The sequence below is a fragment of the Gopherus flavomarginatus genome, chromosome 2, assembly GCF_025201925.1.
Source record: "Gopherus flavomarginatus isolate rGopFla2 chromosome 2, rGopFla2.mat.asm, whole genome shotgun sequence".
Taxonomy (NCBI): Eukaryota; Metazoa; Chordata; order Testudines; family Testudinidae; genus Gopherus; species Gopherus flavomarginatus.
Genome location: NC_066618.1, coordinates 60,005,663 through 60,028,975, shown reverse-complemented (window position 1 = coordinate 60,028,975; position 23,313 = coordinate 60,005,663). Strand labels below are relative to the sequence as shown.

The 23,313-nt window shown below is 40.3% G+C and overlaps 1 protein-coding gene across 1 annotated transcript in view; it reads right to left on the bottom strand.

The window, feature by feature from the left end:
* HDAC9 (histone deacetylase 9) overlaps positions 1 to 23,313 on the bottom strand; it is a 511,031-nt gene that overhangs the window by 58,873 nt on the left and 428,845 nt on the right. The window contains exon 23 of the mRNA XM_050938581.1: positions 20,502 to 20,620. Coding sequence (XP_050794538.1) covers positions 20,502 to 20,620 — 119 coding nt within the window. The remainder of the gene's footprint in view (positions 1 to 20,501; positions 20,621 to 23,313) is intronic.

Sequence of the window (23,313 nt, the reverse complement as noted above, 5' to 3'; positions counted from 1 at the left end):
ATGCTGGGAAATTTGCCAGAGATGTGTGTTGTATGCAGGAATGTACACATCCAAGAAGGGTCAGGCCAAAAAAGATAAGCGTCAGTACACATACCCTCTCTTCTAAAGTGCTCTTTTAAAACAACAATTAGTGGTAGCTGATACAACTAGAAAAATAAAGTTTTGCACATAAGGTCACTTTCTCTTCATAAGATGTATAAACATCACAATTTTCATACACTCTTCCTTTGATCTAATTAAATTAAATTATGAGATTTGAATCAATATGTTATCATTTGATCCATAGATTTACTTCACTCTGTTCCCATGACCTGATAAAGACTGTGCAGCTTTAACAAACTTGCTTACTTATTTATGTTTAGTTTAATAAGAAAATATTAAATTTATCTTGTTTGTGTTAATTTTTATGGTATAGACTAAATACAAGATTAAATACTATATACCACTTTTATTTCTTACACTAAATGTTCTGAAATATTGGAGAAAATGGGTACGTACATTTTAAAGCAGCCCCCAGGCACTGTTTTTTTCAAATCTTACTGAACTTGTTAGCATTTACAGGAATCACATTCAAGCAAATAACCTGATCTTAAACAATTTCTCCAGTGTATGAAAGTTCAAAAGTTCTCATTTGGAGTAAATTACGAACAGTATTTGAAAATAAAGGATTTAATTTACAAGTCTCATATCTGAGACTATAGGTAATGGTTAGCTTACTAAAAAAAGAAAAAAGATAGCATTAGTAACATCAACAGTTAGCTTGAAGAAGTTGGAAAGTATTTTCTGTGAAAAATCTTGAAAGAAACAAAATTTGCTCATTTTTTCGAAAGTATTTTTTGTGGAATTTTTCCATTTCTTTGGATGGAAAAATCAAAAGGGTTTTGTTTTTTTCACTGAAAAATAAAAATATTTAAAAGGAACTAAAATTTTCCATGACCATTTTTTATTTGAGAAAAGGCTATTTTTTACTGAAAAAAAAATTCTGGATGAAAAATTTCAACTGGTTCTGGCAGCATAAGAATCCCATACAGAAGATTTTAAGTTAGGGTTTTTTCTGTGCTTTAAACCTGAATTGAATAGAGAAAAAGAACCTTAGAACCGGATTTTTTAAAGAGTTGATGCAGAACTGCCCACACACAATGTATGTGCAATCACACATGTAATGTGCATGACTGCAGGCACAACTTGGGTAATAGTATATATGCAAGTGAGTATATGATTCATACCCAAACACAGTAATGACGTGCAAATTAGGCATGCAATTGTGTGCCTACCACTTTTAAAAATCAGACACTTTATGTACAAGGAAATCATATAAATGTAGGGCTGGAAGGCACCTCAAGAGGTCATATAGTCCAGCCTTCCAAGCTTGAGGCAGGACCAAGTAAACCTCGACCATTCCTGACAGGTGTTTGTCTAGCCTGTTCTTAACCTCCAATGACTGGGACTTCATAATCTCCCTTGGTAACCTACTCTAGTACTTTGCTAGTCTTACAGTTTTTCCTAATATCTCACCCAAATCTCTTTTGATGCAGATTAAGCCAATGACTTCTTGCCCTACCTTCAGTCAACATGGAGAACAATTGATCTCTGTCCTCCTCTTTACAACAGCCCTTACAATATCTGAAGATTTACCCTTCATTTTTAATGGTAACGTTTTGTGGCTTTTTTAAGATTGCAAAGCAAGTACAAGTAGAACTGAGGCTGCTTCACAAACGCATGCATCACCACGAATTTGCACTATCCAAAGGATGGTGTGTAGGCAGACGTTTGTTTTGGAAGTTTTTGGCAGTGCAACCAAAGAGCCTTCCTTCCATGGTGTATATAGGGGATGAGGATGAGAAGGCTATATGACAAAAGAGACAGAGGAAAACTCAATACATATCAATAATTAGTAAATATGAGTAACCAGAATGGAAGAGAACTTTGATGGATTGGCAATATTTAGTTGTTTTTGTACAGTATCTTATTCTTGGCTTGCTCTTACTTTACTGAACAATCTTCCAGAAATCTGCCTTTTGGACAAATTTGTGCATGCTGTTTAAATCTCAATCAATGGGAAAAACTGAACATAAAAATGTGCTTCTTTTTTATACAGTTTAAAGTACACTGCTTTTTATTAGGAAAACTGCTTCTGCTTCTTCCAAGTTATCTCCATGAAACTGAGGGAAATATTAAATCATTTTAATATTCCTCATATGATTTCTCATGTGAGAAGGAATGTGAAGTTTCCCGCCTATAGTAATATTTATATATTATATTAACACTTACAAACCTGGTGCCTGTTCCTGAAATTATTACAGTACTCGTTTCAGTAAAGCTTAATCATGTTGGTAGAGTAGTCCCACTTAAGTCAGCAGGACTACTCAAGTGAATAAGGATTTGTGGAATCTGACCCTACATTCTAGCACTTCCAGCAGTTTACGGTGGTTCATTGATAGAAGCATGAACAATTTTCTTTTGACAAAATATATTTTAAATATTGATAAAAAGTAATAATTTTTATCATGTTCTGATATTGCCAACTTTCTAATTTTGTTGCAAATCTCATCAGATTTGATACTTATACTAAACTCCAGCGGCTGGAATGAAGAGATTGCATGAGAATTTCAGTTTTCCTTAAAAAGAAAGTTTTGAGTTCTCATGGTTGCAGAGAAAAGCTTGAAAATGTGGAGCAAGCGTATGTTAAGAGTTCATAAACAAGCAGACAAAAAAAATCTCCCACCAAATTTCTTATTTTTAATATATCTAATGATTTTGAGGGACTTGACTCAAGATTTTTTAACTTTTGGATTGGAAATATTAGTATTCCATTTTATTTATTGGTTAAAATTCAAGCATAATGCACTCTGTTGCACATAAGATAGATTTCTGCAACTACACTGTCCTGGATAGGATTGCAGGATTGGGCCCCATCAGCGAATGTTCAACCAAAACAACTCCAGTTATGAGTCCATGGGTTTTTCTTTTATATTTAATCTCTAAATGGACACAAAAAACTCCTTCATTTTTGTTTAAATTTGATATCTCTTTGATTTTGAATGTTTTACAAAAATAACAGAAAACAAGACAATTGTTTGGATCAAACGTAAATGAGTCTAGAAAATATCATTAGACAAATGAGGGATCCCTGGTGCTGACACCAGTCAAGCATGAAGTGTACTTGATACTGGGACAGTGTGAAAGAGATGAGTTCGCTGACCAGAAAACAGATGGCCCCTTATCACCTCCTGGGGCTAAACACACAACAGCAAACTTCAGAGATGCCTTTACCTTTACCCTGTCTGTCCCTATCAGGATAGGATCTGTTATATTAAGGGTTATTGTCTCTCTAGCCCTCCCTGTGATCAGCTTTTGAAGTCCATGGCCAAGAGGCCAGTGTGAGAATATCATCACAGATAAGAGGTGTTTGCTTTGTGAAATTTTCAGGATAAGAATCCATGGAAACCTTCATAGTCCAGCAGGAAACCACAAACTCAAGCTAATATCTTCTAATCCCCTGTTGGTTTCAGAACTACCCACCATAAAAAGCATAACTGGCTGTTTATTTGTGCAGCCAAGCGATAACATCTTAAAGTTACAGTCTGCCTTAAGTAGTGGGGATACGAAGCCCAAGAAATGAACCATCCAAGCTCATAATCAAAATTGTGTGTGCTCTCTCCTTCTCTGCCTAATGAGATGTAAACATTTTGGCCACTAATTCTTTTTTTGAATATTAATCAAATATAGTGGTCAAAAATCACAAAGGATAGCTCTGCCCCCAAATTAAATGTCTTGTATTGTAGTTTTTTGAAGCTTTGGACAATATGTTAAGAAATGTTCCCATGACACAGCCAAGTAAATACTTGTGGCACATTTCTATTTATTACAAAGAATACTTCAATTCTTAGACATAAGTCATGCTCTTCTATAAAGGTTTCACAAATTCCCAAAGAGAAGCTGAATTCCCAATGCACCAATGCTGCAAAAGATCAGACCCTTCCTTTTATGTAGAAATTCACATTTTGGAGACTTCTGTCAACATTTTCCTCTTAGAACCCAACCCTGTGGAATGCCAAGAAACTCATGCAAGTTGTTGAGCACCCTCAACACCCTTCAAACAGGCCCTAAAACTTTTATTGGTTTTCTTTGCCTCATAATTTTATCAAGTTCAAAATATCCTGACTGGAACAAAATCCTTCTCCATCCCCATCCCTCTTACAATGGATTACCCAAATCTTTTTGATATCCGGCAAAAGTGTGGATTGACTGAGTTTAAGTTGCAGAACCTAGAGAATATGCCACCAAAATATTTATTGCATGGGTTGGATTAGTTATTATCGCATCATCATTCAGTGCCTCTATCATAGCACAAAGGGAAAAAGAATGTGAGTGAGGGAAGAGATAAAGGAAGAGCAGTGAGAGGGAAAAATGTTTTTTAATGGTGCAGTGGGTTCTCTTCCCACTGTAATCCATCCTCCGCCCTGTCAGCAGCAAAATACCTTAAATCAAGTAACTGGCACCTGATGTATTCTGCAGATGGGTCAGCACTATATATCTGGAACACAGTATACAGGTGGTTTTTCACTTGCGCTTGTTAGTTAACTAGCTAGAAGACATGTCTTCTATTTTTTTGGGGGGTGCGGCACTTGGAAAGGAAAATATCTCCTGGATGATTCACAAAAAGTAAGAGTAAGTGAAGAAGTAAATCCATTCAGTGTTTATCTATTAACATTATTTAGTTGTCTTCACTTCCTCCTTAGGCAGCCTCTTCCTGGAAGAAGTAAGAGATAGTTGCAGAGATAAAATTAAGTATATTAGTTAGCCAGAAGAATTTTTCAAAATGTTAGACACAACAAAATCAGTGCTAAGAAAAGTTCTGTATAGTTCAGATACTCTTTGGATAAGCATCCAATTGGGGCATGTATTACAACCACCAGTTTATGAATTTCTCCCTTCCCTAGTTCTAGCCAATTGTTTACTTCCTTTACCTGAGGATTTCTCTTGCCTTGGCATATTAGGTAAAATGTTCAGAAAAGGTTTGAAAAACAACTCCCCTTGATGCTGTTTCCTTTGAGGCTGGTTATGGTGGGCAATACAAACCATTAGCACTGAACAGATTGTAAACTGGCAAAAGACTGTATGTGCAGGCAAAGTAGTCAAACATCTTTAAAATAGTCCAGCATTGACCTACATACAGGGCTGGCTCCAGGGACCAGCGAAGGAAGCAGGTGCCTGGAGTGGCCAATAGAAAAGAGCAGCAGTTCTTCCATTGTTTGGGCGGCACGTCCCGGGCGATGGCGGTGGTACTTCGGCGGCAGCTCAATCGGTCCACTTCAGTCTTTGGAGGCAATTCAGCTGCGGGTCCTTCACTCCATCTTCCTCTTCAGCAGCACTTCAGCAGCAGGTCAATGAGATGCTTCTGTTTTTTTTTTCTTTTTCTTTTTTTTTTCTTTCCACTTGGGGCGGCAAAAACACTGGAGCCAGCTTTGTTTACATATAATGGCATTTCTTTCTCAAAGCAGTAGGGCCTCAGAACGAAACTTGTAAGAGCTCTTATGTAGTATCACCTTGAAGTTTCTTTATATGGTATATGGTAAATCATCTAGAGCAGTGGTTCTCAAACTATGAGGCAGGCCTCACAAGGAAGTCATGGGAATGTGTTGATGGAGGTTCAAGCTTTGTGGTTTTGATTTTTTTTAAGAGCTCTGGCTGTCAGCCCTGGGTGGCTGGGGCTCGTGCTGAAGGACCATGCACATGTTGGAGGTGGTGATAAAGAGGAGAGCCAGAGCCCTGCCGCCTGGGTTGGTCTCTCCTCTCCCCCAGCCCCAAATCCTCATCTGGAGGTGGTGGGGCTCCGGCTGTTAGCTCCAGGGTGGTAGCAGCAGCACAGAAGTAAGGGTACCAATGGGGCACTAAGTCTGCTGTGAAAAGTGACATTGCTGAATATCACTTTTCACATTGCCACTCTTACTTCTGTGCTGCTGCTGCTGCAGCACTGCCTTCAGAGCCGGGCACCCAGCCAGCAGCTGCTGCTCTTTGATCTGCTTTCAAAGCTGGGTGGAGCTTTATGTGCTTAGGGGGTGGGGGGCTGTAAATGACTACAAAAAAGAGGGACCTGGTCAAATAAGTTTGAGAACTACTGATCTAGAGAGGATCCAAACAGTATACAGCTAATTCATATATCAGTTCCACATCTAACAGAATAAATTTCTCAGTTCTGATACAGATAGAGTTTTGGAATCTTCTATATTTCAAATGTATTACACTAGAAATGCAGATTATGTGTCTGATCCTACACTCACGGACATCAACTGCAAAGCTGTAACTGATTTCAGTGATGTAAATTCAGGCCTTAGAAATGGAAGATGTGAATGAGTGACGGAATGCTGCCAACAAGCTTGACAACTGCTTTGATGAGAAGAATCTACCACCCACTCTATTGCATGCAATAATTCAACCAGTATTAAAGAAATTGCTGCAAGAGATCTCAAAAACTCCCATTGTTTAACCTCTCTTTCCTAAGCAAGCTAATAGAGAAGAAGCCAAAACTGCGATTATCCCAGATCTCTCTTGATCAAGCCTGGGTATAGCAAAGGAACTAACACTTGTTGCTTTGATAGATAACCTTCTCCTGTCTGTAACAGGGGAAGTACATCCAAGTCATCCAGGTGGGCCTCTGTGGAGCCTTTGATACCATCAGTTACCAAGTACTCCTGACCCGTCTCCAAGAGGAAGCAGGAGTGAATGGAAATTCCCTGGTGAAGCCACCTTTCTCTGAGATTGAGATTCACATTATGGATAACTGTCCCTCCATTTCCACGTTCTCACCTGCAGAGTTCCACATCTCCTGTACATCAGAAGCAAACAACACTGTCTGTTTTCAAACCCAAATCACCCCTTAGATGAAAAGCAGCAGGCTAACAGGGAATCCAGAAAAAAAAACAGTAATTCTGAACTCTCAAAGCTCATACTCTGTTGGGCTGGCTGTTTGCTTGTAGAGAGAGGAAATATAATACAGCATCAGTGTGACACAATGACAATGGAACCCTACAATTTACAATTTTTTGTAAACTAGAACTGCACTTGAAAGGATACCAAACCAACATTCATTTTCTATGTTATCTATCATATATTTATATGGGCTTCCCTTGCTGGTCTCCTTTATAATAATATTATGATATATGTATATTACAGTAAATCCCAGAAGACTCAATTAGTATTGGAACTCTGTTATGCTAGGTGCTGTGCAAACACAGAGGAACACATGGTTCTTGCCCTAAAGAGTTTACAGTCAAGCTAAGGTACTCGGTATCAGACTTTACAACATTCTCTTGTGAGCCCTCTGGACAATGCAAAGTACATCAAAAAACCACAGAGGATCAGTTATCGGAATAGCCAAAATAGTTACTGAGAAAAATTTATCAGTCCTGGTGAAAGAAAGCAGCAAATTCATGCTTACAGAGACAAGCCTGAGCAACTAAGTTTAACTCCAGATCAAATCTCCCCAAAGATTAAAGGCTTTAGTTCAGATCCACCCCTTTAAAACATATTACAAATCTAATGCCACAGACAAACTGAAGAGAACTTCAAGAGATGATGTAGCAACTTTGAACCTGGGAAATAGCTTCAGGAGGCCAAAGATGACTGAAGAGACACAGAGAAAGAACCAAATAATTTGTTTTGATGTAAGACAGCAGCTATAATGAGCACCCAACAAAAGAGCAAAATCCACAGAAAAATATTATTTACTACTCCCTGAGACTTCATAGATTCTAATGTTATAAGAGACCATTATGATCTAGTCTGGCTTCCTGCATAACACATGCACCATAGAATTTCACCAAGTAAGTCCTAGAGCAAGTCCATAAGTCCTGGATGAACTAGAGCACACCTTTTTAAAAACACATATAATCTTGATTGAAAGGGTTCAAGTAATGATGGATCTATCATACTAGATAAATTGCTTCAAAACATGTCTTATTTCTAGTCTGAATTTGTCAACTTCAAACATTAGATTTTAGATTAAAGACCCCTCTACTGGCAGAGCAGAAAACAGGGTTCAAATTACCTATTCTACCTCTGAGATCTAAGAAGCACCACCAGGACCCAATAAGGATGAGGGATTGATCTGCAGGATGAGTGCACAGCTAATCCAAGAAATGGAAGCTGCAGAGCACCCCTAATTTGTACATTAAGTTTTACAGCAGAAGGCAATATGTCTCTTAGAAAAATATTGCTGCTTAGGATGTTAGTGAGTCCTGTGCTGTGATTAATGAGACAGGCCCTGTGCTGACATGAGAGGGTGCCCCATTCCCTGTGCTGTTATAGGAGAGTTCCCTATTCTCTGTGCTCTGAATGATGGGGTGTGTTCAGTGCTTTACAACTGTTTTCATTAGTCACATTAGAAGTATCCAGTAATGCAATATTTATTTCAACAAGCTTAGAGAAGTCAATCTGACTTTCTTCAGGAAAAATGCACAAGAATAGCAAACCAACACATCCTGGGCAATATAATGTGCCTGCAGCACAATAACTTAGAGCGAGTTGGCACCCATGGATTCCGTATACTTGAGCAACCGTGCATCACTAATTTGACACAGCAGTAAGTAAGTATCCAACCTGACACTGAATGATTTACTCTTTAAATGCCTGCAGTGGCATCTTTTTCTACTGCTAATTGTTGATCTCATTTTGCACCCTGGTGTCAAATAGTCTTCCTGGGATAAGAGAGTAAAAGGGCAGGAAAACTTCAGCAAATCATTATAGCTCGTAATGAAATGCAGTTCTCAAAGGAGATAACAGACCCCAAAACATCTTAAGTCCTGCTTGACACTTTTCTGTTTACAGTTTTAATGGAATGATCACCATTTAATGACCAATTGCCAATAATACTTACTTAAGTGGGAAAATGGTATCAGTGACTTTATTGCAGACAGTATACTAAGGATTATACTATAAAACAAAGAGAAAGCAATTCACATAAGGATATTACAGGAAGAAATTCTCTATTTATGATAGCTAAATCTGAAAATTTTCAGCGTGGTACCGTGTTAGTCTGTATCAGCAAAAAGAACAGGAGTACTTGTGGCACCTTAGAGACTAACAAATTTATTTGGGCATAAGCTTTCGTGAGCTAAAACCCACTTCATTGGATGCATGCAGTGGAAAATACAGTAGGGAGATATATATACACACAGAACATGAAAAAATGGGTGTTGCCATACCAGCGATAATGAGACTAATTAATTAAGGTGGGCTATTATCAGCAGGAGAAAAAAAACTTTTGTAGTGATCATCAGGATTGCCCGTTTCCAACAGTTGACAAGAAGGTGTGGGGAAATAGTTTTACTTTATGCAATTGTTGCTTTTACTAGATTCAACAAACTGCAAATTTATGTCCAGATCTGGCAGTCCTTTCTTAGATCTGTGTGTCTAGTATATTCAAATGGCAAGAAAATATGTCCTAGCACAGACTATAGAAATTAGCTATCAAACAAAGTACAGGACATACCAGCTACATCTCAGCGTTCCAGATAAGGCTCAGCAAGCCAGCCCAGAATCTTAGAATATCATACACTCAACATCATTTCTCCTTCCTCCATTTCATCCATAATGGAGATTTTTCATTACTCCAATATCAAAAAAGGTAATTTATGCTCATATATTTTTTATAATAAACCACATATTATACTGATTTTTTTATGTTACATTATTGAAAGTTTAATAAAAGGTTAGTCATAAAAGAGAAATACTAAGATTATTCAGTAACTGACATGGGTTTTCCCCTTAAATGTTTTTGGATTGTATTAAAATAAAGGTTCTTATATTGCATTTGATCCACACAAAGAACTTCCAGTAATATCAATAGTTGCTCTGTATGAAGATTAAAGGCAGCAGTATATGGTCCTAATTTTGGTAAATCTTGTATTGAGTGCTACAGTAAATGGCCAATGGAATATCTTTAGTAGTACACTGTGTGATGAAAGGTGCTATAGAAAATGGTCCAACTGATAGATAACATGTATAAATTTACACAAACTGAATAGACAATCTATATATTTGTTTTGCATTTTTCATACAACTGTGTATTGTGCAACAAATTAATTTCATAAAGAGTCAGGCTTCAGTATTACTTTTCTTCAACCCAGTAATATATACGCACATACATACTTGATGGTGTGGTGTACAGATTTGATTGGCATGTGCTCTGTCACCATCTCACTTCTAGTCAAGCTTTTGGGCCAGATCCTCAGCTGAGGAAAACTGGCATAGTTCCACTGACCTGGGGATACATCAATTCACACCTGCTGAGGATAGTGCCCTTAGATGTTTGTGCATGTATTTACAAGTAGCATCGTTAAGGAAATAATGCTGAAAACCTCTGCCTGCTTAGCCGGTAGAGGCTGTCAGCTGCATAGGAGCACCATTCTATCTGGATCATGGTAGCTTGCTGAAAGAACAGCAACACAGAAAGAGAGCCTCCCATTGCACAGGGCCTCTCCACAAACAGTTTTTGTAATTGATTTAACCCACCAGTGTAGATAGTTATACCAGTACAAAGGTGTTTTGTAAACTCTGCACAAACATTATGGGGTTTCACTGATTTAACCAATTAGTTTTTCTGTCAGTTTAGTTAAATTGGTACAAAGCTGTGTGCAGACAAGCTCTTAGTAACTTCAGCATGAGAGTAGTGTTCAGATGTACTCCAGTTCAGGAAAGTACTAATGCATATGCTTAAGCCGGGGTGGGCAAACTAGGGCCTGCTGGCCGGATCCGGCCCCTCAGGGCTTTGGATCCTACCCGCGAGATTTCCACCCATGGCGTTGTGGGCCCCATGCCACTCTCAGAAGTGACTGGCACCATGTCCCTGTGGCCCCCGGGCGGGGCAAAAGAGGGCTCCGTACATTGCCCTTGCCTCCAGGCACCGCCCCCCACAGCTCCCATTTGCCGGAAATGGGGAAAGGTGGCCATTGGGAGATTCAGGGGAGGTATCTGGAGGCACGGCAAGGGCAGAGCATGCGGAGCTCTCCGTCCCCTCTCCCGCAGGGGCTGCAGCTTCCTGGAGCAGTGTGAGTTGGGGCCAGGGCAGGCATGCAAGGAGCCTGCCCTGGCCCCAGTGCGCACTGCTGCCACCCCGGAGCTCCTTTAGGTAAGAGGCACCGGACCAGAGTCTGAACAACTCCTGTACCCTGTCCTAAGCCCCCTGCCTGCACCTCGCACCCCTCCTGCACCCCAACGCCCTGCCCTGAGCCTCCCATACACCCCGCACACCTCCTGCACCCCAACCGCCTGCCCTGAGCCCCCTCCGGCAGTCCGCACCCCTCCTGCACTCCTGCCCCGAGCCCCCTCCTGCACTCTGCACTCTTTCTGCACTCCAACCCACTTCCCTGAGCCCTCTTATACACCCCGCACCCCTCCTCTGCCCCAATCCCTTGTCCAGAGCTCCTTCCCGCACACCGCACCCCCCTCACACTCTGCACTCCCTCCCACACCCCAACCCCCTGCCACGGCCCTGCATACAATTTCCCCATCCAGATGTGGCTCTCAGCCCAAAAAGTTTGCCCACCCCTGGCTTAAACCCACCCCTGTTCAGGAAAGCACATATGTAGGTATTACACTTAAGTTTAAGGCTTCAATTCTCTGATACATGTGAATTCAGCTTGTGTAGTAACAATTGTAGGGAGCTGGGTATCGGTCCCTGATCCTCAGCTGTCTGGTCCCAATAGAAGCTAGAGAACTATATGGCCTACTCTAACTTCTACTGCTAACACAAGATCCATAACAGACCCTATGCCAGTGGAGGATCAGGCACCATGGCTTCACCATGCCCTCTCCTGTTATGTCACATAACTGAACCACCCCTTTTCCTTTCCTTACCCTGGAGGTGGTGTAGTTGGTGCAGGGAACACAAACAACTTTCTACCAGCAAAAAGTTTCTCTGCTCAGGAGGAAGTACTCCACTGGTTATTTCCAGTTGTTTAAAGCCCACTTTGCACCAAGGAATCCAGCCATAAACTAGTGCAATGGGACGTAAGCATGTGTTTAAGTATCTTCCTGAATTGGGATCATGGAGCATGAGCAGCATTTCTGTGAGGAAGGAGACTTGAATAAAGTGGGACAAAAAAAGACAATTCAGAGTGAAAAGGGGGTGAAATCTTGACAACTGGGAATGGATGGACTAGTTTGGTAACCTCCATCCAGCCTTCTTAATTAATCAATTCAGAATTTTTGGAGGACAGAGAAATTTAAGTTAAAGATCAATGTCTTTTGCTCGAAAGATTAAACAGTGAATGAAGGAATGTCACAACCAGTTGGGGAAGAAGGTTTGCATGGGAAAGTAGGTTCAAAAAAAAGGAGGGAGAAAAAGAGAAGAAAATATCGAAACCAAAATTTTTCAGTTTTTGTTTAAACCATAACCCAAAATGTTTCAGCTATATCACAACATTTAATAGAAAATACTATATTTTCATTCAAAAATAGATTTTTTTTTAAAAGTTAGGGCTTATCTACACTTAAAACTCTATAGCAGCACTGTAGCTGCTGCTGTAGCGCTTCAATTTAGATACTACCTACACTGACAGCAGAAATTCATCCACCAGCACAGGTAATCCACCTTCCCCATTGACTTAGTGCTGTTTACACCCCTGAGCAACATAGTTAGGCTGACCTAATTTTCTAGTGTAGATGAGGCCTTAGATAAAAAGCCATTTTTCACCAAAAAAAAAATTGAAACAAATTTATTTATGAAACTTGTTGGTAGGATGGAGGATTAAGATCCTTTAGATGTTAGAAACATGGATAGTCTTCATGTAAGCATCTACTTTTTATTATATATTTATCCACAGCCCACCCTTTGAAACCTTTTCATCACTGATTTGGTAAGGTAAAGGTTCCTTAGAATACATTTTAACTCCAGTTAGGTTGCCTACCTATACAGTAAATAGAATTAATAAATAAGATCATATATCTGGTCAAAAACTGGAAAAAAAATCATAATTTTTTTCTAAACAAAATTTTTAGTTCTCAAAACATTTCAACCAGCTCTCAGAAATTAAACTCAAATTATTTACAGCCAAATTTAAATGAAAATGGCATACAGAGCAATTGTGAATAGAAACTCTCTCTCGCATTTTTTTCATTAGCAGCTTGAACCCCGAATACACAACTGTATTGTGTTCCCATGCAACACATTCTATGTTGTGGTCCTGCATAAAGCCAAATTTTGACTCTTTGGCAAAGCCCAAGTAACAGGGTTTGTGCACCCCTCTGAGAGGAGTGGTGGATGAAGGAATCCTCCCTTCAGCAGCTGGCAAGATTAACTGGGGCAACAATTGCAGCCTCAAAACTGCAGAAACACCTGTAGCCCCTCTGCATTCTCTTCATAAAGGGTTTTCACCAGTGGATCCACATGGCCCACTGGTCATGCCACCTCTCTCCCTTATTGCCTTCAAACTCTTCTATAGAATTCCACTTCGTGGTACGCCTTCTCCATGGCTCAGACCCCCATGAACTGCAACTGTGCCAGTTCTTCCACCTTTGACTCCTTCCACATCCTTTCAACAGACTGCTGGATTTCGCTCATAAATACTTGGTAAGCTGACCAAAAAAGGAATAGCTCTAGCTGTGGACTGTGCAATAAGTTAGTCTGGTGACAGATCCTCCAGCACCAGCTTTACTATCATCACAGGACTCAACTGTGCCTTTAAACTGCAATGCAATATTAGGTATGGCAAGAGCACCACCACCCCCTAGGAATAACAAAGAGAGACTCTGCTTCACAGGACATGCCTGGCATTGAATGGGAGCCAGCTGAAAGGGTATGGAGTAGTCGTTTGCAGCTGATGTATTCATTTACTGTTCAGAAGCTGGGACCGGGCAGTGGCCCAGACTACACTTATTTTAAATAAAGTAACATGCAAAAATGTGTGATTGCATTAATACGGGCTATAAATTAAATATGCTTCCCAAAATAAACAAATGTAACAGGCTGCATTCGTTGGACACATAGCTGGTGAGACGAAGGCAGCTGGGAGTCTAAGGGAGTTAGCCAGCTGAGTTCACCAGTGGAGGAAGGTTTTTTTATTTTGTTTTCTTTCCCCCCCCCTTCCCTTAACTTGCAGGTAACTCCACAAGGAAGAACCCACAATGGGAGAGAAATGATGTGTTCCCAACACCACTGCTAGCTCTTTCTTTTCCTGCACCTGTGGGGTACCTAGTCAGACAGGTATCCTGACCCTGGAGGCATCTACCAAGATCCTGGTTTTGACTTGCTTGGAATGCAGCCTTCATGTCCAAGTCAATGAAAGCCAGGCCAGGGAAATCACCTGATGTGAGAGATGTCTGTTGGTGGAGTCCTTCAGGAAGCAGGTAAGAAAGCTGAAGGAGGAGGTGGCTTATTTGTGTAGCATCTGGGAGCATGAGGACTACATTGACAGGATGCACATGGAAATATCTGGGATGAAGGATGCTAGCCAACTACAGATGACTACAGCAACACCAGAGGAGGAAAGAGAACTGGTTGCTCTGTGTGAAGGAGATTGGCTCCTTGCCACCTAGGGTAGGACACAGTGCTCCATCCTCCACGCAGGTCTCATTTCCAACGTGGTCAAGAACCAGTATGCTGTACTGGCAATGGGAGGTGACCTCAATGACTGAGGAGGAGGAGCCATCTGACATTAAGCCTGGGAGGCTCACAGCACCTAACAGGTGAAGTGCTGGTAGCCGGGGACTCCCTTATGAGGGGGATGGAGGCATCCATCTGACCAAGAAAAGGAAGAACATCTTAGCCCATCAACTCACTAACTAACCTAGTGAGGAGGGCTTTACACTAGGTTCAAAGGGGCAGGTGACAAAAGCTTACAGATAAGCATAAAAAGGCAACCTTAACAGACAGATGTTGGTGGGGGGAGACATGGAAAATTACAATAGGGTCATAGGAGCAAAAAATTAGAAATCAGTGGGGGAATCTACTCAACAACTTAGATGTCTATACACAAATTCAAGGAGTATGAGAAATAAACAGGAGGAACTGGAATATTATTGCATAAGCTAGATTATGACTTCATTAGCATCACAGTGACTTGGGAAATCTCATCACTTCAGTATTCATATAGAGGGGTATATCTTGTTCAGGAAGGACAGGAAAGGAAAAAATAAGGAGGAAGTGTTGCATTATACATCAAGAATATACACATTTGTTCTGAGGTCCAAGGAAGGAGGTGAGAGTCAGACCACTTGAACGTCTCTGTGTAAAGATAAAAGTGGGGGGGGGGGAAATAGGGGTGATATCATTGTTAGGGTATACTATAGACAACAAAATCAGAAACAGGAGGTGGATGAGGTGTTTCTAGAACAAATAACAGAAATATGCAAAACATAAGACCTGGTAGGAGTGGGGAAATTTAACTATCAGATGTCTGCTGGAAAAATAATATGGCAAAACACAAAATTTCCAATAAGTTCTCTGATTGCATTGAGGACAATTTTTTGTTTCATAAATTGGAAGACATAAGGACAACAGGACAGTCATTTTAGATTTTATTCTGACCAGCACATAAGAATGGGTTATGAATCTGAAGGTGGAAGGCAATTTGGGTGAACGTGATCATGTAATGATAGATGTCATGATTCTAAGGAAAGGAAGGATTGAGATCAGCAGGGACAATGGACTTAAAAAAACCCAGACTTTAAAAAACTCAGAGAACTGATAGGTATTGCTGCCTAAGAAGAAAATCTAAGGGAAGGCGTTCGGAAGAATTGTCAGTTTCTCAAGTAAGCAGTATTAAAGGCACAACTTAAACTATTCCAATGTGAGGGAAAGAATCATAGAATATCAGGGTTGGAAGGGACCTCAGGAGGTCATCTAGTCCAACCCCCAAGTAGGAAGAATAGTAAGAGGCCAATATGGCTCCATCAGAAGCTCTTTATTTACCTGAAAATAAAATATTAATCCTATGAAGAATGGAAACATAGATCAATTGCTAAGGAAGAGTGCAAAAGAATAGGACAAGCATGCCGTTACAAATCAGAAAGGCTAAAGCATAAATGAGTTACACCTAGCAAGAGACATAAAAGTCAATAAGAAGAAATTCTTTAAATACATCTGGAGCAAGAGAAAGATGTAGGAAAGTGTAGGTCCTCTACTTAGCAGGAAAGGAGAGCTAATAACTGTCAACATCAAGAAGGTTGAGGTGTTTAATGCCTATTTTGCTTCAGTCTTCACTAAAAAAGTGACCAGATAGTCAATACAATTAACATTGACAAGAAGGAGGAAGGACTGCAAGCCAAAATAGGGAAAGCACAGGTTAAAAACTTTTTAGATAAGTTAGATATTCAAATCAGCAGGGCCTAATGAAATTTATCCTAGTATACTTAAGGAACTAGCTGAAACAATCTTGGAACCATTAGCAATTATCTTTCTGAACTCATGGAGGACAGGTGAGGTCCCAGAGGACCGGAGAAAGACACAAAGAGGATTGGGGAAATTACTGACCAGTCAGTCTAATTTCAATACCTGAAATGACACTGGAACAAATTATTAAATAATCAGTTTGTAAGCACGTAAAGAATAATAGAGTGAGAAGGAATAGCTAGCATGGATTTGTCATGAACAATTTCCTTTGGTGCCAAGGTTACTAACCTACTGAATAGGGGAAAGCTCTAGATGTGATATATCTCTTCTGACACAGCCCTACTTGACAGTCTCATAAGCAAACTAGGGAAATGTGGTCTAGATGAAACTATAATATGGGTACATAGTTGGTTGAAAGACCGTACTCAGAGTAAGATATCTACTGGGGTCTTGCAGAGGTTAGTCCTAGGTATAGTACTACTCAATATTTTCATTAATGATTTCAATAATGGAATGGAGAGTAGGCCTATAAAATTCGCAGATTACACCAAACTGGGAGGGGTTGCGAGTACTTTGGAGGATAGGATTAGAATTCAAAATTATCTTGACAAACTGAAGAACTGGTCTGAAATCAACAAGATGAAATTCAATAAAGACATATGTAAAGTACTTCACTTAAGGAGCAAAAACCACATACACAGCTACAAAATAGGGCATAATTGGCTAGGCAGTAGTACTGCAGAAAAGGTTCTGGTGATTATAGTGGATCTCAAATTGATTATGAGCCAACAACGTGATGCAGTTGCAAAAAAGACTAATGTCATTCTAGCATTTGTTGACAGGAGTGTTGCATGTAAGATAATTGTTCTGCTCTACTCAGCACTGGTGAGGACTCAGCTAGAGTACAGTGTCCATTTCTGGGTGCCACACTTTAGGAAAGATGGGGATAAATTGGAAAGCATCCAGAGGAGAGCAATAAAAATGACAAAAGGTCTAGAAAACCTGACCTATGAGGAAACATTAAAAAACTGGGCATATTTAGTCTTGAGAAAAGAAGACTGAGGGGAGACTCGATAACAGTCTTCTCAAATATATTAAGAGATCTTATAAAGAGGGTGGTGATCAATTGCTTTTCATGTCTACTGAAGGTAGGACAAGAAGTAACGGGCTTGATCTGCAGCAAGGGAGATTAAGACTACATATTAGGGAAAACTTTCTGAACTATAACGGTAGTTAAATTCAGGAATAAGCTTCTAAGGGAGATTGGGGAAACCCCATCATTGGAGGTTTTTAAGACAAACACTGGTCAGAGATGATCTAGGTTTACATGGTTCTGCCTCAGCACAGGGAGCTGAACTTGATAACCTCTTAAGGTTCCTTCCAGCTCTACATTTCTATGATTCCATAAGTACAGTTGAGTTACACCTGGGATGTATTTGGCCCAGTGATTTTCTCATTTGGATCATCTATCTTCATCCTTTTTCTCCCAGTTCTTCAGAACTAGAACTTGCTGCTGTTTACACATTACAGCTATTCCTCTGTGACTGTGCTGTGATTGAAGGCCATAAAATGCTCTCCACCCATGGTACAGCATCTCTATATTGCTTCTTTACCAAGTGAGGCAAATAGTCAAAGAATCAGCTTTCCTTCTTTGATGTAAATGTCTTAATTCTCAAAGATTGTACTGGCTCACTGGAAATCAGGGAGACCAATGTATTAAATGGGTGCAAAGCACTAAAAATATGTAAATGAAACGACAATAATAGTTTGGCTACAAGCTACAATTCGGCTTGCAAAAACATGCTAACATTTCTCTGTGCACTTGCTTGTATTGTACATGTTTTACAAATCTAAGAAGTAATCAATGATATAACTATTTCTTCATGGATCCATATTTCGATTACCATTGTACTTCTTTAATATGGAGTTTGTCTCTCAACTGTTAGATGATTTTTTCGTTATAGGCTGTATGCACTTTTCTCTACACCATATACAGTATGATATGCTCTAAAAACGTATGGTGGAATGATGAGTATTTTTGTTTTGGGGAAATAATAAATTCCTTTCGCTCTGTACAAAGAACTTTATTCATCCTTTAGATACATGATTATTATCTGGGCCTATGTTTGCTTTTCCTTTACTTTAAACAAGAGCCACTTACTGTAAATCATCTTTTTGTTTACATTTATACTGGTGTGTATGTGTGGCCTCTTGTACTAAAATTCTAAGATGATTCAGGTTCTGTAAGAGCTACATAAAGGAGGTAGAGTGGATTCAGAATGCAGAGTGGATGAAGTAAAAATTATCTGAGTTGATTTTAAAAAACAAGATATTCCTTTTCTTCACTCTCAGCGTGAAATTCACTCCATTCTCCTTCTCAAGGTTGGGGACGGCGGAGGGGGGAGGAGGAGGAGAAATAAGATACATCCTCCAATATACTGTTAGGTTGTGGAATTGCTGCACAGCCCATCCTGCCTGGAACAGCAAGTGGTACCTCTCAAGCCCACTGAGCAAGGGTTCCTGGCTGTGTCATCCAGATAAGTAAGGATCCCTCTGGACCAGCAATTTTAGAGTCATCGTGAAGCCCTCTTGCCCTGCACACTGGGAGTGTTGAGCTCATGCAATCATAGCTCTACCCATTCCCCTTATTTGTAAAGGATAATGATAAGGACAGTGTAGCATGAAGGGACTTGCATGAGTCCTCTGCCAAGGAGGGATTTCACCCCCAGTGCATTTCTTTGCAGAAGAAATTTAGAGATATCATAAATTAAAGGTAATTTTTTATCTGCACTCTGCATGCATGTCACAATGCAGATAACATCTCAACCTTAAAGGAGTTGGCAGTCGAGCTTCTGTGGCTGCTCAGCTCCTCACCACGGCCAGGTTCTTGTTTCCTCTCCATTCCCACTGCAGATTAATACCTCTCACTGGTGTTCAAGGACTTATTGAGCTAACACAGTGCTCCCTCCTTTGCACATCAACACACAACTCCCACTGACTCCTATGGAGTGTTTTTAAATTACACTAAATAAGGATCTGGATTAGAAAACAAGTCTGGTTTGTATTCCAGCATAGAATGCCAACAGCGTCATATATACTGCAATACTACACGGCACATTGTTCTACATGTTGTTATTGGGCCAGACTTGTAAAGATATTTAGGTACCTAAAGATGTAGCTACTTAGTGTAATTTTCAAAATCACCGTGTCACCTAATTCTTATTGATTTCACCTAGACTGTTTTGAAATTCCAACTATATGTCTAGCTGCATCTTTAGGCACCTAAATACCTTTACAAATCTAGCCCACAGGCAAGAAACAAATTTTGACCAAGATTTTCAATAGTGGTTAGTGATTTTGGGGTCCCCGATTGGCGACACCTTAAAGGGGTCTAATGTTTGGAAGCTGGTGAGTACCCATCCTCTGAAAATCAGGCTCCTTTAAGGGCTTAAACAGGGCATCCAGAAACTGAGGCACTGCAAATCAGTAGTTTCTTTTGAAAATCTTGACCTTCATGAACAGTGGTATAAATCAGGAGTAACTCATTCGGTGGGTTACAGTGGTATAAAAACAATGTGAGATCAGAATTAAGCCTCCAAAATTTAACATGTTCTACACAGTTTAAAAATGACTAATTTATTACTGCATTTGTAAGTGAGGCCTGTTGAAAAACAGTAAGAAATCACTGAAAGGTTATTTGAATGCCAACAAAATAAAGAACAGGAGTACTTGTGGCACCTTAGAGACTAACACATTTATTTGAGCATAAGCATGAGCTGTAGCCCACGAAAGCTGATGCTCAAATAAATTTGTTAGTCTCTAAGGTGCCACATGTACTCCTATTCTTTTTGCGGATACAGACTAACAAGGCTGCTACTCTGAAACAAAATAAAGCTTTCAAACCTAGACGAAAATATGCCAAGAGGCTCTGCAACAAGGAGTGAGCTAGAAAAGATAAGAAATAATTTTATTTGTATCACATTCAAGTGGTTCTTGAGAGTTCTATGGCTACCCACAGATTTTAACTAAAGGACAAATTCTTCTGTCAGTTACACCAGGGCAATCTCATATGCGCATAAATGAGGGCAAAATTTGGTTCTGAAATAAAGATCCATCCCAGAAGAAATTATCAAGCCAGAAAAAAAAAACACTTGATGACTATACATACATTTAGCTGTGACTTTGTACCCGCCTAATGGAGCATCGTGGCCTTCCACAGCATCAAATCCAGCTGATACTAGAACAATGTCCGGATCAAACTCATTGGCAATTGGCATAATCACAGTCCTGCAGAATAAAAAGGCAGCCAGTCACAAACTACAGATCATACCTTCATGAAGCATACTGCTTGGCATGATCCCCAAAATCCGCTATACAAAAACAAAAGTCTGGGCATCAAAAACATTAATATCTTCCTTTAACTACATTCATCATCATTATATGTAGTCAAAAAATTCTACTTTTCCCATCTCTGCTTTTGTTCTTTTTCTTTTCCAATTTTCCAGGTTTTCTTTAAAGTACAGGTACATGTGAAAACTTCTAATATTACACACACATCTGTGCCTGTTTTATCCCACTGCCTATAAAAAGCTGTCTCTTCCAGGGGAGTGACTAATGGTTTACAGAGAATATTCAAAGCCTCAGTGGAAACCTGGACTGCTCCAGTGAGTGCGAACTTGGTGTAAATTTGAACTATAAATTTCTGTTGGGAAAATGTTTGCTTTCCAAACATTTTTTTTTAACATTTTAAAATGTTTGTCAAGGTGGGGGGTGACTCTAGCAAAGGAAAAACATGAAATTCCCTTAATCAAATCCAGGCTACATTGTCAAGCCTTTCCAAGGTCAAGCATAGCAGGAATGTGACAACCACAAAATAGTGACAGCAACCCCTGCTGGTTTCAGTCAGATAATTCAATGCTTCACATTCCCAAACGTTCTAGTTTTTTTAACCCTTTCCTTCACATAGGTTTTATCCCCTAGGTTAGGATTTTGATTGTTTATCTTAGCTTTTATCAGCATTTAAAGATTTTTTTAAAGCAAATTTATTAAAGAAAAGGTAAAACTCAAGCTGGATTCACAAATATTTTCTTTCACTTGACTTTTCAGGATTCATGCTCATATGTTGGCTTAAAAATTACAGGTTCAAACACTGATACTTTATTATTGTTGACTGTTTAATTCTGAAGGTCTTCAATAATATTAAAAGTCAATTGCATTAATTAAGACGCTAATCTAAATTCACTAACTCCAGAATTCCAGACTTCAGACTAAAAGTCTTCTTAAAATTAATATCTTTATATACCATGTATGATAGCGCCTGCCTCATTTTAAATCACTTGTGCATTCTCTTACTGTTACTGCACGTAGGAAAAAGAAGAGCATGTTTAGGAGCTAGACTTCATGTTAAATAAGTTAGACTGTTAACAGTTCTCATCCATTCTGTGTGATTTTTGTTTCTGCATTTTAACTTCCTTTGTTTTGTTCCAAATTGCTCAATAGTAAGCTTAACACTAGGGACCATATCCTGCACTCTTTACTCCCACAAAACTCCACTTGAGTTGCAATCAATCGGAGTTTTATCTAAATAATAAGTGTAGGGTCAGGACACTAGAGAATCAGGTTGCTGTCATTTTAGCTCAGAAAAGAGGGTGGTTCAACTTTACTGCAGGTCTGTTATGCTTATTCCATTGATATTGCACTAAAGCCATACAATGCAAGTATACAGAAAATTCCATAAAGACACAACAGTTATTATATAATTACCTTTAAAGAAAGCTATGTTGAAAGAATGTTAAGTTTGTAAAGCAAGTAGTCAAAAGTTAGGAAATGCCTGGGCAGCCTTAATCCAACCCCTGGTACATATTTATTGTGATACAGTATTTAAGTCCATGATCACTGCCTCATTCACCACACACCTTCCAATTTCTGAAACAAATGAGACAGGGGCCCTACAGACATCAGCCTTCTTCATTGCATAGCCCCAAATTCACCCTGAGAGCGTTGTGCGTCCTGCGCACTGAATGAGACAGGGATGATGTAAAGTCCAAGCCCAGGTCCTGATTCTAACTCCCTTCTCCCTCATACTCCCATCTCCTCAATCTCCTGCTCTTGACCTACAGCACTGCATCTCTCCTGCCACCCTATCACCACCCTAGTTCCTCATCCCTCTGCATTCCAGTCATATTCCTTATCCAAGCTGCCAGAGAACAACTGCAGGGGAAGTCCTGCTCAGGCTCACAGTCCTGGGATGGCACATGCCTCTGTGGAGAAAGTGCATGAGTAAAGCTCCATGTTCATCGCAAAAGCAAAACAACACAAAATGAAAAAGAACATAAAAAATGGCATAAAACAAAAATGCACCCTACAGTAGCAGCTCCTGCAGCTCTTGTCCTGCAGGGCTGGATCCAGCCCTACTCCAAGTGTTGCAGACTGGCACATGGGATCATAGTGCTGCTCAGGTTTGCCCCGCCCTCTCTGATGAAGGGGCAGCCGGGTCAAACCTGAGCAATGCTGCGAACCCACGTCCAAGTCCAGGGCCGGCTCCAGGGGTTTTGCTGCCCCAAGCAGCCAAAAAAAAAAAAAGCCACAATCGCGATCTGCGGCAATTCGGCGGGAGGTCCTTCGCTCCGAGCGGGAGTGAGGGACCCTCCGCGGAACTGCCGCGGAATACCTTAAAGTGCCACCCCCCTCCGGAGTTGCCGCCCCAAGCATCTGCTTGGTAAGCTGGTGCCTGGAGCCGGCCCTGTCCAAGTTACAATGCCAGGCGTGGGGAACTGAGCCTAGACCTGCAGGACAGGAGCCACTGCTGCAGAATGAGTGCGGGTAGGCTTTATCTGCAACTCCCTGGGGCCTCCCAACCCCCAGGTGCAGGACCTAACCCCCTTCCCCAGAGTTTTCCACCTCCTGCAGGCAGGACCCAACCCCTCACTAGGTCCCTTCAACCCAGAGGACAGGGAAAATATATGAGGAATAAGTGAGGG